The sequence below is a fragment of the Podarcis pityusensis genome (assembly GCF_964106645.2).
Source record: "Podarcis pityusensis genome assembly, chromosome: 9".
In the NCBI taxonomy this organism is placed as follows: domain Eukaryota; kingdom Metazoa; phylum Chordata; class Lepidosauria; order Squamata; family Lacertidae; genus Podarcis; species Podarcis pityusensis.
In genome coordinates, this window is record NC_138034.1 from 36,740,825 (window position 1) to 36,760,680 (window position 19,856).

The 19,856-nt window shown below is 43.5% G+C and overlaps 2 protein-coding genes across 3 annotated transcripts in view; both read right to left on the reverse strand.

Moving 5' to 3' along the window:
• The window catches only part of GUCY1B1 (guanylate cyclase 1 soluble subunit beta 1), a 43,314-nt gene extending 42,046 nt beyond the window's left edge, over window positions 1-1,268 (reverse strand). For both annotated transcript variants that reach the window (XM_081021363.1, XM_081021364.1), the window contains exons 1-2: window positions 1,114-1,268; window positions 463-536 (exon numbers count right to left, since the gene is read on the reverse strand). In XM_081021363.1, the coding sequence (XP_080877489.1) occupies window positions 463-536; window positions 1,114-1,116 (77 nt within the window). In that variant the 5' untranslated portion in view covers window positions 1,117-1,268. The remainder of the gene's footprint in view (window positions 1-462; window positions 537-1,113) is intronic.
• Window positions 1,269-10,374: 9,106 nt separating this feature from the next.
• GUCY1A1 (guanylate cyclase 1 soluble subunit alpha 1) overlaps window positions 10,375-19,856 on the reverse strand; it is a 35,205-nt gene continuing 25,723 nt past the window's right edge. The window contains exons 6-9 of the mRNA XM_081020442.1: window positions 18,730-19,215; window positions 18,093-18,236; window positions 14,265-14,419; window positions 10,375-13,121 (exon numbers count right to left, since the gene is read on the reverse strand). Coding sequence (XP_080876568.1) covers window positions 12,920-13,121; window positions 14,265-14,419; window positions 18,093-18,236; window positions 18,730-19,215 — 987 coding nt within the window. The 3' untranslated portion in view covers window positions 10,375-12,919. The remainder of the gene's footprint in view (window positions 13,122-14,264; window positions 14,420-18,092; window positions 18,237-18,729; window positions 19,216-19,856) is intronic.

A 19,856-nucleotide genomic window follows, 5' to 3' on the forward strand; every position in this document is an offset into this window, starting at 1 on the left:
CCCCATAGGAGCGTGGGGCCTGCCCTGCGGTCTGGTGGCCAAGGCGAGGCGTTGGCCTCATCTCCTGGAAGGCAGCCGCCGTGGGAAATGCGGCAAGTCCACAGGCCTCCTGCTCCTCCTCCTCGCGGCCCACTTCGTTTTCTCACCAGCTGCGGAGCCGGGCCTCGTGGAGGCGGCTGGCTTCGCCTCTTCCCACGGGCCCGCTGCCGGCTGCGAGGACCCGGGAGACCAGGGCCGCCCTGCTGGCCCTTCGTCTCGTTCTCTCTCTCCCCCGGGAGAGGCTTCCCTCCCTCGGCCTCCTGCCGGCGCCCCTTCGGAGCGTGAGAACCCGGCGAGGAAAAAGAGTCCCCTCAGGAAGAAGGCGGCGGGAAAGGTCGCGCCGTTCCCTCACAGGGCGCGGGAAGAAGGCGAGGGGAGCTGGCGCGCGCGCCCTTCGGGCAGGTGAAGGCGGCGCCCACTTACTTGATGTCCTCCCAGACCTCGGGGCCGTAATTCCGGATCACCAGAAGCTCCAGAGCGTGATTGACGAATCCGTACTGCCAAAGAGGGGGGAAAGCGGAAAAGCCGCGTTGGTGGAAGGCTCTCAAATGCGCAAAGGGGGCGAAGCTTATGATGTGCTTGTGCGTGGAAACACGGGGACGAATCCGGGTTGGGTTCGGGAAACGGGGAAGAAAGGTAGGGATGGCAGCGATTATTCCCTCCCCCGCCTCCCCCCTCCCGTTTCACCTGCTCCAGGTGGATGGTGCCTACAGGAGCGCCTAGCTTCAGGCAAAACCACAAAGCCAAGGAGATGGGTACCAACCCGGGTACTTCCTCTGCAAGGGAAAGGAGCGGGGTGCCAATATTCCCCCTTCACACCCCCGTCCCTGTTCCAGGTGGACTGTGCCCAGGAAAGAAAAGCGCGCGGCTGTGGGGGAGCCCCAGCTGCGGCCGCATCTCCCCGCTCGCGACCCGCTTCGCTCTCCGAAGCTATTCCCGTCCCCTGCGCCGCGCTCCTTATCGCGCATCCTTCCCTTCCCATCCCTGTCAGAATAGCCGCTTTCCGGCCCCCCGCTCCCCGAATAAAGGCGACCCGGCAGCCTATGGTGCATCTGCCTCTCGCCTCGCACTCACCATCGCGCCTGCCGGAGCGGTGACGCCGCCTCAGCAGCAGCAGCAGCTCCGCGCGGGGATATAGGCAGGCGAGGAGGAAGACGAGGACGGCGGCGAGCAGGCGAGCAGCGGCTTCTCGCGCCGGCCTCCCTCGATGCGCCCTCTTGAGTGTCACCCGAACGCAGCCAATCGCGACGGCGGCCCGGAGGGTGGCTTCCAATCGGAAGCAGAGGAGGGAATTCGGATGCTGCCGGGGTGGGAGGGGGGAAAGGGGAGGGGGTGGCGAATGATGGGGAAGGCAGGGCGATGCGGGCTGGTGGCGACAGTGCTGGGAGAGGCGACACCGGAGGCAGAGACGTGATTGCCTTGACAATGGGGGGACGAAGGAGACGCTTCAGCTGATGCAAATCAGGCTGCCCTGAAGTCATCCTGAGGGATGTGCGTGTGCGCCCAGGGCCAGATTCCTCTCCCTCTCTCCATCTCTGTTCTTGGCTGCTTCCCAGGGACTTGCTCACCTGTTTGCTTTACTTTGATTAATACATCGACTCACCTTTCTAGTCAGTGGCTTTTCTGAGACTTGCACGGTAAATATTTAACAGGCACGATTGCTCTTCCCGTTCCCACCGGCTTCAGCATTTTGGCTCATCATTCGTGCGTTGTTATTAAGCCTTTTCTAGAGGCCCCTTTGTATTTCGGAAGAGTGGCAATTATCCTCTCTATCTGAAGAAGTGTGCATGCACACGAAAGCTCATACCAATAACTAACTTAGTTGGTCTCTAAGGTGCTACTGGAAGGAATTTATTTTATTTTATTTTGTTTTGTTTTGTTTCAACTATCCTCTCTGTCTGCATTTTCACAGCTTATAACTCCATTTAGGATTTTCACTGTTGCTATGATGAAGATGATGATGATGATTCCAAAATAATTACCCAAAGGTCACCCTGGCTGCGCTGAGAGCTGTCACTCCTCTAAACCCGCTAGTCAACTGTTATTTTCCAGATTCCATTAGAACAATTAAGGGGTGGATTCTGGCAAAGTTGTCCAGGGCGGCCCAAGCCATTTTCCCGCCTGATGTGAAGGGCAAGATGGTGCATTCCCCATTCTCTGCACAGAATCTAAGTAGAAACCAGACTGGTAGTTGATGGTGATGGAACAGAGCCCTCCACCACACCCTTAGGGCAGCAAGCTGGTTTAGAGGCTGCAGGGCAGACCACATGGCACACATTTCTAGCCACTTTCCACCCCTCAGAATTTTCTGCCTGAGGCAGCTGCCTCACTCTGCCACATGGACAGGCTGGCCCTGCTATTGCCAATACTCCTGTCCTTTCAATAAACTGTGTATCTGTATCTTTCCAATTCCACATCTTCATCAGGGGTGCTGACCATGCCTCTTGGATGTGGTACCCTCATCTCCAAACGAACATTATGAAAGTAGAGTTTATAAGCTTTCTGCCCAAATCCTTCCTCAGTCTCTGAAGATACTGACTTAAAAAAACAACAAAAAACCAAGATCAATTCCAGAAGAAAAGCTGTATTGGAACTAATAATAATAATAATAATAAACCAGTGGCAGTATTGCAGCTGGATAGTTGGGGCTTAAAGAGCAAAACTGGCCAAGATTCTTCCTATGTGAAAAGGAATGATTATAGTGTAATCATTAAATTGGCCATCAAAAACTGGAGGTAATAGCTAGCAATTCTAAAACTAGGCTTCTATAAATGGGGAGAGGGCCAAAACCTGCCATGGGTATTAAAAATACTTTCTTAAACTCCCCCTTATAAAAAGATTTAAAATAATAATAAAAACTGAGACAATGAAAAACAGGATGCTCATTACCCAAGACAGACTCTTAAGGAAAGGAATTAATTACTGTTTTCTTGCAATGCATACCCGCAAGAGGCCATCATGATTACTGGGAAATGAAGGTTAAATAAACTCTTCTCTTGGCAGGAAACGTACCAATAGGGAAGTGATCCAAACTGGTGCCTTCTGGTGTTCAAATGTAATGGATAAAGGTCAGATTGGTTAAGTGCAGTAGCAGGAATTCAAAGACATGTGAGCGTGTGCTTTGAATATTGGACTTGCATGCAGATTGTAGTGATTAACACTGCTGACCCACCCAGAGCTGTGCAGGCTGAATGAGAAAAGATGGATTGTGAAATATATTAGATTCAGTCAAAGCAATTACTATGTGCTGTTTTGAGAAGCTCAGCAGATACATCTAGTAACCATCATTATCTGAATCTGCACTATTCAAATTTCTAATTGAGTTTGTTATATCCCGGTGTGCACTTAACCATGCTTTAACTTATATACGTATATAGAAATAATAGATTTAACAGTAGAACAATGTGGAGGAATTATTGAATTAGATCAGCGGGGGGGGGGGGTTTAAAGACAATGTTTCTGGACAATTGCTTGATATAGCAAATTTTAGAAATGGTTGTTATATGGTGATCATAATTCTTAAATCATCTCTCTAGAATCAGTGTGACTTACCTGGAGGAAATGTGTTTGACAATTAAAGAATAATCCAGATCCACTCAGAAATAAGACCCACTGATGCAACTAGGACTTACTTCTAAGGGTGTGAGCATGGGATTTCAACCTAATCCTATGCACATGTACTTAGAAGTAAGCTGTATGTACTTACATCAGTACTTATTTCAGAGTCACCATGCAAAGGACTGGGCTGTAAGATCAGTATATTTTATTGCAAACAGCTTCCTATAAACAGGTAGTACAATTATCATCAGATTCATTGCAATACATCCTTTCCCATTGTTGCACACCTTGGCAGTTAGGAGCTCCTTTTTCCTACTTCAGTTGGTAAGACAACTGTAGGCATTCCTAGATCAGGATAACTTAACCACAGTTTTCCATGCATTGTGAACCTCACATTTGGATTACTGCAATGCGCTCGATATGGGGTTAGCATTGGGGAAGGTCCGGAGCAGAGGCTGCACATCCCTTTTTGCCACCTGAGGCAAAACAGGAAGGTGATGCTCCCCTGCCACCCCGCTTCCTCTGCAGGTTGCACAGTGGCAAAGTGGCAGCGAAGACAATGGGTACTGGTGAGATCTCACAAGATTTTGGTGAGATTTGGGGAAGACCTCCCCAGAAACCCCCACCACCATTTCTCTGCTGATGGTGGAGATGGCAGGGGCCTCCATGGCAGCTGCCTCAGTTTTCCTCCTGGGCAGGCAGGTCTTGCTCCAGAGGCTGCAGCTGACACAAAGCACAGTGGGTAGGTTGCATGTGGGGCCAAACTAACACCAGCAAATAACACCCTGCAAAAAACACCATGCCAAGTTCAGGGTGTTGGTACTCACATGTAAGTCCCTATGCAGCTCAGGACCAGGTTACTTGAGAGAATGTCTTATCTCTTATTATACCATGGGTCGGCAAACTAAGGTCCACAGGCCAGATCAGGCCCAATTGCCTTCTGGATCCAGCCCACGGACAGTCAGGGAATTGCCACATGGATCACCAGCACATGCGTTCTTTCCCTCTCCCTCCCTCTCCCTCCCCCTCACATCGGCGGTGGCACCTCCTCCCGCCCTCCTCCTGGCTTCTCTCTGCCCTGCCTAAAGGAGGAAGGGGACTGGGCTTTGTTGGTGCCAGCAGCAGCAGCACTTGAGCAGATTCCATTTTAAGCAGCCCTCATCATCCCTCCACTGCCGCTGCCAGCCCCTGCTGCTAGCAAGACACAGGTAAGCAGCCACCGGGGCTCGGTGTGCTCTTGCATCTTTCTTTCTTTTCCAAAATATAGTCTGGCCCCCCACAAGGTCTGAGGGACAGTGGACCGGCCCCCTGCTGAAAAAGTTTGCTGACCCCTGTCTTATACATCTCAGCAGCCTGCTCCACTGTAACTCAGAGCAGGGCTTTTAGTGTGGCTGCCCCTGTGCTGTGGAACAACATTGCTGTCAAGATATTATCCATACTTTCAGAAAGCAATTTTTGTCCCGACTGGCTTTCCCAGCTAGATAAATGGGTCTAGTGCAAGTGTCCACTTGTTAGCGTTTTAGTCTTGTTTCAAAAGCTTTGCTTTTGTGCTTTTAACTCTTTATAATTATCTGATGTATAAATCACCCTGAGATGCTGCTTTAGAAGGTGATTAATAATTCAATAATAATAGTGAATTGTATCATCAGAGCAGTCTTTAATTCAGGAGAACCTGGAACTAATCACAGATCATGCAACACCTTCTAAACAGACTGCCTTCAGCATATCCGGTGTATTAAAGGAGAAGCCAAAATAGTCGCTGCTGAAATGCTTGAGAAAGCACTATTGCCAAGTCAATTACTCTTCTCATTCAGACATCTCAACTTGGTCATCTGTACCGGATGGAAGATGAATCCATTCCAAATGAACTTCTAACCAGAGAACATGCAGATGTTCAAAAGCCATCGAATCAAACAAAGATCAGGTTTTAAGGATGTTCACAAGTTAAGAGGGGCCTAAGGCTGAAAAGGAACATTGTAAGCTGGGAAATTTCAGCTGGCAACAGGCTATGTAGAAGGTCAAAATGCAGCAGACAGAAAAGAATATAAGTAGAGGAGAGAGAGAATAAAGGAAAGGTCCACTGTGAAGTCTTTCCTCACCATACCTTCAAGGTACATAAATACCTTGAAGATACGATGTCCAGTATCTGTGTCCAAGATAACTGTGCATAGGTCAGTGATCCATATGTGCCATAAATATATTTCCCTTATCGGGGAAGGGCCATAACTCAGTGGTAGAGTATTGGCTTTGCAAGCAGAAGGAGCCAGGTTCAGTCCCTGATGTCTCTAGGCAGACGTGGTAATGTCCCCTCTCTGAAATCCTGGATAGCCACTGTGGGCAGTATAGACAATACTAAGATGTATGAACCAAGAGCCCATATACGATAGTCCTCCTGCAAGTCACAAAGACATAATATGTTGTTCAAGTGTCATCAGGAGACAGCCTTGGTGGAAGAGGACAGTGGTGCTGAGTTTGATGCTTTAGAACTGACTCAATGTATGTTCCTCTACAAAGTTAGTAGAGCAAAGTAGTTTTCATCTGAGCTGCAGAAGAACTGTATCTTTACAGTATGCAGAACACAACCCAACATTCCCAGTTTAAGTCTCTGAAAACTGTTTTGTTGCAGTGAAGACTTTAGCAGAAGTAAGGGTTCATTACCATTTGCTTGTGTAAGCAGAAGAGATTATTTGGCTGTCAGCATCAAAACCTCTGAAGCCCATGGGACATATATCTTTAGAGGATTGTTTATTTTATTCCAGATTCCTGCACAGTTTATTATTTCTTTGACTGTATGTCTAACCTCATGTTCCAGCACAACTGCATAGTTAACATTCAGATCCACCCTTTGTATTTGGGAGAAAACACAGCTCAAACCACTGTATCTGGATATGATGGGGCATTCAGAGGAGTGGATCATCTGTGTGTACACACTTTGGCATCCTTCTAAACGAAGTAGCATCATTTTAAACAATCATCCAGCCATGCAGTTCAAGGGAAACTCTGTTAATGTGATGGACACCATTTCCATGTAGGAAAACACATTACTAACAACCAGAACTACTGCAACTATGACTCTGGCAAACACAGATGTTCCACTCCTCTGAATGCCCTTCCATATCTAGAGACAGCAGCCTGAGATATGTTTTCTCTTAAATGTAAAGGATGGATCTAAAAGTTAAATATGCAGTTATGCTGGAACATGATATTAGACATACCGCCAAAGTATTCTGCAATGTGTGATGGGAAGCACACATGACCCAGTGTGTGGCAGTTTTTTTTTGGGGGGGGAAGCAAATTCCATGCTAGGGATCATTAGGAAAGGAACTGAACATTTAGACCATGTTCCTGTTACAGATGTGCCCTTCTGCCCCATGTTTAGGTGGCAATGACAGATTTTATGGGGACAGGCCAGCAGGCATGGATCTGCTCTTCCCCTTCAGTGAGTACTATCATTCTGAGATCTACTGAGATCTTATACTGTCGTTGAGAGAAGTCAAAAGTGCAAAACTGGTATCAAAAGTGCAAAGATCCTAGTTGGATAGCTCAGTCAATAGTTCATGAGATTCTTAATTTCAGGGTCATGGGTTTGAGCCCCATGTTGGGCAAAAAAAACCCTGCATTGCAGGGGGTTGGACTAGATGACCCACATGGTCCCTTACAACTCTACAATTTTGTGGTTCTATAAATCTAGCTTCAACAGATTTACCTCAAGTCATAGATTAAGACTTTGGCTTAAAACCATTTTTTGAAATCTAATTTTTTCCCCAGTCCTATTACTGTTAGAAATGAAATACAGTCTCGAAAGTATGGTCATGCTCAAAGGCTTTGACTTAAGATCCCTAAAAAAAAACTTCTCCATGTTAGAAGTAAAAAGAGAGAGAATAAAATGCAAGATGATTCAGTGACCTGGTGTAAGCCTTACTATAAATGGCAGCTGAGTTTCTATTTTTGGAGTCTCACACTCTAAGGAGATACGTTTCCTGCCTCTCTAAGCCTGAACCCTCAAACAATTTACACTTGACTAGTCTCTGTTCAGTCACCTGGAACTGGTCCAGAGTTAAGCGGTTTCAGGTCTGCAGCCCTTTTATGCAAATAAATGAGGTGGGAAAGAAGCTATTTCTGGCCACTGTGAGGAGAGAGAAATAGGATCACCAAAGTAGGCCAGGCCATGCACATGCAAAAGCAGTCAACATCTGGGCACAATATTGGTTTCTACATACAACAGAAGCCAGCAGTGTATCTTATAGCAAGAGTAAAGGTAAAGGGTAAAGGGACCCCTGACCATTAGGTCCAGTTGCGGACAACTCTGGGGTTGCGGCGCTCATCTCGCTTTATTGGCCGAGGGAGCCGGCGTACAGCTTCCAGGTCATGTGGCCAGCAGGACTAAGCCGCTTCTGGTGAACCAGAGCAGTGCACAGAAACGCCGTTTACCTTCCTACCGGAGCAGTACCTATTTATCTACTAGCACTTCGTGCTTTTGAACTGCTAGGTTGGCAGGAGCTGGGACCGAGCAACAGGAGCTCACCCCGTCGTGGGGATTCAAATTTTCAAATTGCCAACCTTCTGATCAGCAAGCCCTAGGCTCTGTGGTTTAACCCACAGCACCACCCGCATCTGGGCATAATATTGGGTTCTGAATACAACAGAATCCATCAGTGTATCTTATGGCAAGAGTACACAACAGGAAAACAGTTCTGTATACTTGTTTCATCGGTAGCATTGCAAATCTATGAGGTAGCCACATTTGGAATACTGTTTACAATTATAGTTGCTCCACCTCAGAAAAGGGATAGCATAGAGCTGTAAACGAGCAACCAAGATTGGAGCATCTTCCCTAGGAGAAAAGGCTAAAACATTGTGTGTGCAAAGCAGGGGAGAGGAGTAATTTAGGGGGGAAAGTGACTGTGGTAGTGGAGTTTCTTCTACAAGTTCCAAAGATCTTAGAAGCTCACTCTACAGTAACTTGGAGCAGGGCTGCCCATTTTCTGTGGAAGAGCATTCCTATTGAAATATGACAGACATCCACTATCCACTTTCCAGAAACAATTGAAGGCATCTTAGTTCTGACAGGCTTTCTCATTTGGATAAGTGAGTCTTTATCACGAGTGTCCATTTGTTGGAATTTTGGTCTTATTTTCAATGTTCTTTTCTCTCTTTTTTGTACTTTTGAGTGTTTAACTGTGTTTAATTATTTTATATGTAAATTGCCTCAAGACAATGATTAATACATCAATGCGTGTATACACAAAGTGTTACAATTTAATAACACTAGAACTTACAGGGTCGTTCAATGAAAATGGACTGGTAGTAGTTTCAGGACAGATGAAATGCAGCACTTCTTCACAAATAATATATTAATCAAATTTATGGAATTCACAGGCACAAGATGAAGAGATGGCCACTAGCTTAGATAAATTTAAGGAAGGTTTAGACCAATTCATGGAGTGTGGAACCATCAATTAGTCATCAGGATGGAGGGATAGGATGCTTCTAGTTCAGGGGTCAGCAAACTTTTTCAACAGGGGGCCGGTCCACTGTCCCTCAGACCTTGTGGGGGGCTGGACTATATTTTTTTGGGGGAAATGAACAAATTCCTATGCCCCACAAATAACCCAGAGATGCATTTTAAATAAAAGGACACATTCTACTCATGTAAGAACATGCTGATTCCTGGACCGTCTGCGGGCCAGATTTAGAATACGATTGGGCCAGATCCCGGGGGCCTTAGTTTGCCTCCCCATGTTCTAGTTACTGTATCCTAGGGAGCAACACTAGGTGAGAGCTACTGACTTTATGTTCTTCATTGTTGACTTCCTGGAAGCATCTAGTTCTCCATTTTGGGAAAGAGATTACTGGATCGTTGGTCTGTTCTTGTAGGGCCCCTTTGACATTTTTATCATGCTGTGGGTTCACCTACTGATTTTCCAAGTCGGCCAAGTATAACTTACAATCTGTACCCATGTCGGATCACTCTCACTGGAGTCTAGCAGGGATATGCCATGGTCTTACATGGAAAACCTTTCCTCATGCAGACTGTGCCAGAGCCCTGGAATTTGGCACCATTCTGCTCCATAAGTGTTGGGCAGGATCCATTCTGCTCCATAAGTGTTGGGCAGGAGAAGGTTGAACTTGAATTACATGCTCTTGCTGTCTTATGATTCAACCTTACTGACCTTTACTAGGACAAGACTGGCAGGCTTCTTTGTACATTTATTATGCAGTTAGGAGCTACTGCCCCTGTTCACTTCACTCAACCTAAGCCATCCAACCCTTTTGCCACCACCACCCTTCCCTCAAATTTGGCCAGCTCCACTACCTCACCCATTCCCTCACCTAACCCTCCACTTCAGACAGTGGTATTTTGAAGTGCCCTTGTTAAACCTCACTCCAGCTACGTTGAATGGGGGTGGGGAGTTCAAAGAGTAGTTTGCCAAATTGCATTGGGAAACCCCTCCTTCCATTAAACAACTGGGATAGGCTGCCTTCCACCCTGTCATTATGCTGGAGTTGACATGGCTGTTTATGCAGCGTGATGACAACCTTACATTTTTATGCATATAGGGAAAAATGTTCTGTACATTATTCAAGTGTTTTTCCTTTAATTGAAGTCATCATATATCAAAACATGAGTATACCACCCATACACACACACACACACACACACACACACATATACATATACATATACACACACACGCACACACACACACACACACACACTCACACTTCTGTAATGAATGCAATGCAATCTCTTTAGAAATGGTCGATACTGTGGAATAGTTTACTTTACACTTTAATATAAACTTAAATAGCAACGAAAAGAAAACATTTATTGCTATAATACATAACAAGGGAGATTTGTTCCCCTTGAAATCAGATTTATAAGTTTGATTACAGAGGTTTTAGCATTTGATTATAATCACACACACATATACACATACATTGGTATAATTTATTGACAGTGAAAGAAGTTCAGGAAGCAGTAAGTGACATATCTGTATACTAGCACTGAAAACAGCTGATAACCATATATGCAAGAGCAATCAAATGTAGGCCTACTCAAAATTAAGTCCCATTAACTTCAAAGGGACTTGCAGGTATGTGTGCATAGGATTGCAGTCTAAGTGAAATGCTTGGCCTTTTAATATCTGATTAACCTGTGCCTTTCAGGAAATGGTTAATACTGAACAGAGTTTTACTTAAAATGATGCAGCAATGCAGTGAAAAAGGATGTCCCATATTTTAGGACACTTTGGCCAGATTTCTCAGCTGGTAAAAGAGCATGAAACTCTTAATCAAAAATTGAGGTTGTGCCATCATGTTATGCTTCCTCTCTTTCCTAATTCTTTTGATGACACATATTTATGATGACACATACTTCTTATATCACATGAGATAAGAAATAGGAAACTGTAGGAAGTACAGAAGTCAGAGCAGTAAGTTTGAGAAAGAAGAAATTCCATTTCCAGACAGGTATGTCAAGAATAATTTCAGGGAGTTGTACAAATGAAGAGGAACAGTTACAAGTCTGAGATGGAGGGAGAGAAGGACAGAGGAAGGAGATCTTACTACATAGACTTGCTTGGACCCAGAGTGTGGCAGAAAAATGGTTCCTAAAAGGAAAAATTCCTCCTAGCTTAGTTTCAGAATTGGTCAGTATTTTACCAAGAATTTTACTCTCTTTGTTAATTGACAGGACTGAAGGATGCAAAGGCAGAAAAAAAAATCCAGCCAAGCCATTTTTGGTGTCAGTGCGAATGCATAAAGTATCACAGTGTACACATGGGGCCTAGGTCCAGATCTGTAGCGCATTCTGTATGCATGCAATGTGAAGGCCGTGCACTACAAATGCATTCTGAGCTACCGTGTGAAAATCCACCGCATAACAAAAAGCACCTTGAGGTATGGTGCTGGAAGAATTAAGATTAGGAATAGTTCAAATTCATTTAAAATACTGTAATGGGGCTACTTGAATGTCATCTTTGTTTCTGCTATACATTTAAAAATACTACTATAGTAATAATGGGCTGTAAATGGAAACTAAGAAAAGGTACACTGCATGGCTTGCAGTGTGCAGTAACTGAGATTGGACATGTTTTCGCTTCCCCCGCTTATGAACCAAACAGCCTTCTCCCCATCAAATGAATGGTAGCCTATAGTGTCATTCCAGGCTACTCCTTTGGTGGTACTGTAGCATCCGTGAGGCCCCCTAGGCAGAATGAGGATGAGAGGCTAGACACCAATTCCACTTACACCTAGGTAGACATTCTCTTTGCCATGTATTACATGTGCATGTTTAAAACTAGCAGTGGGCAATGTGGCATTGCTCACCTGGCTTCCCAATGCCAAGCATCACTGCTAGTTACCAAGAAAGAGATGAGGTGGTAGAGAGCTTGGTGTAGTGCAGACATGGCGATGGAAGCATTGAATTGGTTCTTCCAGGCATGCACCACACTCCCTGACCACTTTGCCATTCCCCAATCCTTCTTGGTGCCAGCAGTGGCACTTGAGTGTTGAGAAGCCTGGCGAGCAACACCTCCCCACCCACCACTAGTTGGGACAACTTGGTTAAGCAACTCTATGTAACCCAAATACAGTGGCACCTCAGGTTACAGACGCTTCAGGTTACGCAATTTCGGGTTGAGCACTGCGCCGAACCCGGAAGTACTAGAACGGGTTACTTCCGGGTTTCGGCACTCGTGCATGCGCAAAAGCGCTAAATCGTGCTTTGTGCATGCGCAGAAGTGCTGAATCGCGACCCGCACATGTGCAGATGCGGCACTGCGGGTTGCAAACGCTGCAGGTTGTGAATGTGCCTCCCACACGGATCACGTTTGCAACCCGAGGTTCCACTGTATATTTCAAGAAAGAGCAGTGCTACATGTTATGCTGTTCATATAGCAAGCAGTTCAGTTCTGCTTGTTTTGAATGCTGCCCCTCCAGAAGTGATTCCTAAAGACTGGGAAGTCGAGAGAAGTGTCAAGCACATACTCTAGGGAAGTAGGGAGCCCTTATCAGACTCACCTTGGTAAAGCAGCTGTTTGCAAGAGGAAAAGAAATATTAGGTGCCTGGGCTTTCCCCCTTTCATTGTTACACGAGGTGTCACTAATATGGGCTGCTCCTTCTTCTCACCCTTCCAAACTGCCACTGACTTAATATATTTTTACATAAAATAGAAATTAAAAGTAGTATGTAATATCCCTTTTTTGGTAATTTTAATACTGGCTTTCAGGTGTTAACAAGCTAAAGTGCTGTCATGTTTCCTTTTTTTGAATGTTCAGTTCATACAGAACTCATCCTGAAAATGCAAGAAAGCACAGCTTAGTCTACTCCTGTCGGTGTCCCCAAGAAATTTGCTTTTCCATCTTCAGCATCTTTCTTTTGAAACCAGGGCTTTGAATTTGTTCCTTGAAGGTAAGCATCAAGAAAGTAACAGATCCCAGGAATATCACTTGGAAAGTTGGGAGGAAGTTCCTGCCTTGAACGAGGAGTAAATACAAATCCTGGATAATCTTTTAGTAACCTGCAAGAAAAATTGAAATGCGGTTAAATATAATATACATGTAACCTTTAAATAATGGTGATCGGTATTATCAAAACAAATTCATATTTGTTGCTTTTTTGCATGGGAGGGTGACAGTTTCACTCTGAACTAACCACTGCAATGCAAAGATCTGGAGAATTTCTTCTCACGTTTCTAATATATGCATATATCTGTCTCTGATATTGAAGAGAATGAAAGCCCGAGGACAAGTGAATTCTGCACAGCAAAGCTTTATGCATGTATTAAACTACTGCATTGGTGGTATCAATGCAAGTGACATAACGTCTTACTTCACTTCATTATGGATCACATTGTGCTGCGATCCCTAATTTTCTATGCACGATGGTGTGCTGTATCTGCCATCAACACAAATTGCTAGGTCATATAGGCTTCCCATCTGAACAAGTTTTTACTGGAATCAAAGGGTATCTGCTTGTTTTTAATTGTTGTATACGCTTTTTTTAAACAATGTTTTTCATAGAATAACAAATTGGAAGGGACCAAAAGAGGGTCATCTACTCCAACCCCCTGCAAAGCAGGAATCTCAACCACATGGTTCCCCATCCAATTTGAAATCATAACTGACCCTGCTTACCTTTTCAAATGTGCTAGGTTTATGTATGTGCAATTGTTTAACTATTCTTGTATCTGAAATTGTTTTATGTAAGTTTTTATTGTACTGCAAATCATACAATTGTTAATAAATGCAGTAAATAATAGGTAATAAGACTCTATTATTTGTTATTGTTTTGCTTGTTGGTTACAGCAAAAAAAAAAGTCTCAAAGTGACTTACAATTTAAAAGGAAAATGCAAAAAGCATACAATACGAAATTAAAATACATCACTGTTTGATCATTTTATTCAACCTTCCATAACATACAGGTTTGTCCATTCCTGACAGTGGTTCTTTTGCTGAGCATTGCACAAAGCCAACAAGCACAAAATCTAAATACAAACAGTCTCTTCCAACCTCTCCCCACAGTTCTGCTAATTCAATAGAACCATGTCATAGAATGTGATGCGGTACTTTGCAAAGGGGGGAAAGTTGCAGATAAATGTGAAAGTGATTAACAAGCCACCACTTGCATAGTATAAGAACTTTGCATAGTAAACTACTGTACCTATAGGTTGTTGGGCTGACATTTATTTTCCTAGGAACGCTGCAAGACTCAAACTTGTTGGCAAGTGTTACGTTGTTTCCAAATAGGCAATACCGCGGCATTTTAACACCTACGACGCCAGCAAAGACTGAGCCGGAATGCAGACCTATGCGCATCTTTTGAAAACAAAAGAAGATATATAATGTTGTTTGACTGTTACACTTGACAAAAATCAAACTATCAAAGTCGCAGTAAGTTTTATTAGCTCGTTTGCAATCATTGTGGATTATGACCAGAATATGAGCAGTGCAATTTGAAGAGTAGTAGTCAGATGGTAACAACAGAAAACTTCTTTTGATACTCTGCATAACCATTAGTCAAAACAAAGCATGTTTGTGCAGAAATGTCTGAGTGTAGTCCAACAGGCACGGTTGATGCAGAACGTTAGTTTTGGTTTTGTTCTTGTCCAGCAAACCTTGTTGGGACAAATGGAGCTGGTGTTCTGTGGACTATATTCTGAGAAATGAGTCCACTAACCTCTAGCTTAGGAACTTGTGGGAGATCGTGTTTCTCAAATTTTAAGACTATTTCAACAGTTCTGTCATCTTGGCTTCCCCTCAAATCAAGCACTTACCATGACTTACAATCCTGTTCTGTATTCTACAATCACATTTAAAGGATAAATACTATGCAGCCAATTTATTCTTCCATGTCCAACAAAATACTTTGCAGAATGCTGCTTGTTTACAGCTAGAACAATTAGTTATTTATATTGTATCCTCAAAAACAAACACCTCTCAAGAGTTACATGCACACTGTCTTTTCTTTGCAGTTTGTTCATAAACAAGGGCATATTGCATAGCAGAAATTATGTACAAAGCTGCAATCAGAATACCATTACTGTTCAAGGAATAGTCTCCTAATTTACAGGCTGGCGTCGGCAATCACTTGAAAGTTCTTAACACAAGCCCAAAGGATCAAGAGAACGCCTGCATTGACTGATGCAAGCATATTCAAATCACAGTTCAAACTTTTACTAATATAATCAAACAAAATACTCTGCGATGCATACGTGTTTTCCAATTCCTAGCAGCCTGAAATCAATAGATAAATATGTAAATGTTTCTCTCAACTAGGATCCATCCACCTGCTAGTGAAGTGATCAAGCCCAGAAAACAGAAGGCAGGTTGTTATATACTGAGTTGAATAGGATTCAGAATGCAGCAGTCTGATTGGTCCTAGAACAATATGATTCAGAATGCAGCAGTCTGATTGGTCCTAGAACAATAGGATTCCGAATGCAGCAGTCTGATTGGTCCACAGGAGCCACCCAATCCAGCTCCAGGTGGAAGTGAATCCGCAACCTGATTGGCCTACAAGAGAATCCCGGAATTAGCCAATCACGTGGGGCCCACTGTGTAAATAATGTATATAAATCAGACATTCTGGGGGAACTTCTATTCCTCCTCACTCTATGAGCTGAATAAAGAGCATGAAATCCACCCGAGTGTATTTCACAGGTGTTACCCAAGAGTTGGAGGGGTCAGTGCCTTTGGAATTTTAGAGAACTGGCAAAGCCAAGTGCCTCCCATATTATAGTGAAACCACAACCAATTTTGGATTTGCTGAGTTGCAAGGTACAATACCTCGTGAGGCACGGACTACTTTTCTTCATGCTATCCCTAAAACTAGGCAGATGCTTCATACTTAGTAGGCCACAAGAAAGCAAGGGATAAATAATAAAATTGTAGATCTGTAGAGTTGGAAGGAACCATGAGAACCATCTGCTCCAACCGTCTGCACTGCAGGAATCTTTTGCCCAACGTGGCACTCGAACCCACAATACTAAGATTAAGAGTCTCATACTCTCCCAACTGAGCTATCCATAGTGACATTAATGTGGTTTTATGGGTACCAAGGGGACTTTCGAGAGGAATGCTGATTAACAGTAATGAAAACTCAATTTAGGATATTATTAGTCTGCTTTTGAGATAGCTTTTGAGACAGAATACAATTACACAGCAAGTGTCAAATATTGTAAGAGTTAACTATTATTAAGTGTGTTGAAAACATTAAGTGTAAACAACCTCTACCGATAAGGTCCAAGAGCTAAGCCCATATGCCAGCTGTTAGGGACAGATAACACACTAGTCCTTTTCTTGGAAAATCTAACATTATGGAATAGGACTGTGGAGTTACATTTCCCAATAGCACTATCTATGACATGTACTGCTAGGTTGCATTGTGGAACTATAGTGGAATATAGTACAAGTTTAGTGCTCACTTCCATGTAATTTGCTTCCAGAAGAGATCCATTTGTAAATAAAATGGACATAAATGCTAAACATGTGCTGTATTCTTCTATAGTTCACTATATTCCACTATAGTTCTGGAAGTGGCTCTTACGTTGTCTGAAATCTCAGCGTTAGGAAAGCATCAAGGACATGGAATAAACTGCCATGTGAATGCAGCCTCAGGGTGGGAAACTGCTCTGCTGGGAAAAGGAGATGAAACAGAGGAAGAGACAGAAAAGTAGAGGGGATGTCAGCCTAGGATCAGGTCTGTGAGGGCTGATGAGACACCAGTGGAAACTCAAGTGGAAAAGGAGATTAATTCTAGCAGTCTGGGAAGAATGATAGCCCTGAGATTCTGGCTAGACAAAGTGTCTTTGTGAGAAAGGCCATTGGTAACTGTACTGGAAGGCAAGAACAGTGACTGCAAGATGAGCTTAGCACACCAGCAGTGCTCTCCTGATTTTTATTAATGTCCACTTGGTGATTCATGTTCACATGCAGCCTGGGCTGAAAATAAATCTTCCAAACATAATTTTTTTTTTCCTGCCAAGGCATATTTATCTTTTCTGTAGAATCTTGCAGCCAAAGAAAGTGGTGTGCAGTTCAGATCGATATTTAAAACTCAGTCCTTGGCCCCTTTAGGGCTCTCATTACTCTCTAAAAGTTGCCAGGTGATAATGCTGCCATAGAAACAGCAGCTGGAATAACGCCTATGACCTCCACACCTTGGACTGACTTTCTTTAGCAATCCTGCCCCCTGACCTTACCAGTCCTTTTGGACAGAGGTAGCCAATAGTTTTAAGAAGTTGACTTTAAACAGTGACTTGAAGCACTGTGGTCCCCCAGCCATAATTTCCTTCAGGCTGCTTATCCTCTTCTTCTCTCAGTTCCATCTCCCCTGCCCTTTTCCCAAGCCACCTATCATTCCTTCAACTTCCTGCCTTGGTTCATTTCTTACTCTGCTCTTTCTCATTTTCTTCAGCCCCCTTGGTTTGGGACAATCTATGTCATAACTTCCCCACATCCTAGGACTCTTCCTTGTCCTCAGTCTGACCCCGTGTGAGGGTTTCTTTTTAGCCAAACACAACTTTCTCTTTCTTCACAGAATCTGGATTTCACACTGCTTTGTACTCTGAGCAACTGAACATCCAGTGGCAACACATCAGCTAAGCCAGTATCAAAGGTGTCACCACCACAAATCAAGTATTTGTGGGGCAAGTAGAAACTTTTGTGGGAAAGCAGCATGAGGGAAGGGTTAAAACCACCTTCTCCAGCCCTCAAAAGAACACCTCCCACCCTACAAATACTATGAAACAAATTCTAAAATATAGGTGGTTTGATCATGGATCTTTCACATCACACCTGGTTTGGTCCCAATTCTGCACAGTAAAGCACAAATGAATTTAGAGCACTGGTCATGAGGTAAATTAAATCACTGTGAAAGAAAAGCATTTTAGGTAATACTTCACTAAAAAATGAAAATAAGGAATATTTTTTTCTACCAGCTAGTATTTAAAATATCAGTAGTTTAGTGAATTTGAGATAACATGCTAACCTTGATGAGCTCTCCATGTGGAGACATCACTTCATTGGACAGCTCCATCATTTTCAAAGCCATCAATGCAATTTGAATAGCATGGGTCTCACTTTCTTTGTGTAAGCCTCCAGCCACACAGTATGCATCTCCAATGGTTTCTACCTGAACATTAAAATAAATAACTTAGAACACAAGTAAAATCACATGAAGAAAACACAGACCACACTTGGAAGGGTTGTCCATAACTCTGTCCCCTCCAAAGCGCACCCACCCACTTGAGATTCACATGAACTTGAGTTTTGACGTGCTAATTGCAAGATGCAACTTGCCGGCTGCTGGAGCAGATTATTTTGAGCTGTAAAATCTGCTTTACTCTTTCATTATGACAAAAATGTCAAAATATTTATCTTTCATCCACCATCCATGAGGTTCTATCATCAGTCCTGGAGGCATTAACTCATAAATAGTGCCATTGAAGCTAGAAGATTTACTCCACATTAAATGCACCGATGATTGCATTCTTAAGTATATAATTTGTTAAATGACTTATTCCAGATTAACACCATCCTCTCTAAGTTGCATTATATCACTCAAATAACCTTACAAGCTTGATTCCCCTCTCGAGGAGGACAAATTGGTGCAATAAATTCTCTACCTTATAGACATCCAGCTCTCCACACTGGTAATCAAAGAGAGTGTAGAGCTCATTGAGCATTGTGATAACCTGCATAGGTGAACACTGGGAACAGATAGCAGTGAACCCTACGATGTCAGAAAAAAGCATTGTCACATTATTAAATTTCTTGGCCTGTACAACTTGTCCTTGCCACAGCTGCTGTGCAACCTCTCCGGGGAAAATAGAGCACAGAAGATCTACTGTCTTCTTTTTCTCCTCTTCAAGGGCTTGGTGTGCCTGCTCAAGAGTGGCCTTAAGTTTTCCTAGCCTTTTCTTCAGTCCATCTTGAGCTCGGGCTTGTTCTCCTATTAAAACAACATCCCTAAGTGCATTATGAATCGGAATATCTGAAAGATAGAGGCCACGTCCTGTAAAGTCTTCTAGTCTATCGACACAGGGGGATCCCAAGAACAAGATGGTACTGGACTCAAAGATGTAGATCATCTGTCCTTTAAGGTCCATAACCTGAAACAATGAGAGAAAGATGAGGTGATGTGAGACTTCTGGTGCATTATGGAAGTTTACTAATGCAGCGATAGCCAAGTTATTAAGCCATAGTACCAAACTCTCTCCAGACAACCTGCTTTGGGTTAGAAGCTCAATGATTATTATAAAATCACAAATCTCACACCTCTTTAGATAAATCGGGGCTGTCCCTCTACTAGGTGGAAGTTAACAACTATTGTTCCCACTGGGTAATTTGGTAAGGAGAGGCACCTCACATGCACAAAGAGGGGATCAATAAGAGCTAGAAAACTCAGAGTAGGGTCTGGACGCAGCTTACAGGCTATCCTACAGATTTTCTGGCAAAGGCCAACACATTTAAATCCTCTCCTGTGACTGTTTGCTATTAAAAAACCTCCTTATTGAAATATATCTTAAGGTGGAGTTTTAACCTAGCTTTCTCCCTGATACGCTTGTTTTCCATGAGCAGGGTCTTTTCCTCATGAGGTAATGTTAAAACATGCATTCCCTTCACCTGCAGTCCAAAGTGGAATGACCCCAAAATAAATGTAACAAGTGGAGAACAGCTTACTTCAAACAGGCATTCCATTGTTAATGGAAGCATTAACAAATAAATGCAAGAATTTTTTATGCTTTCATTT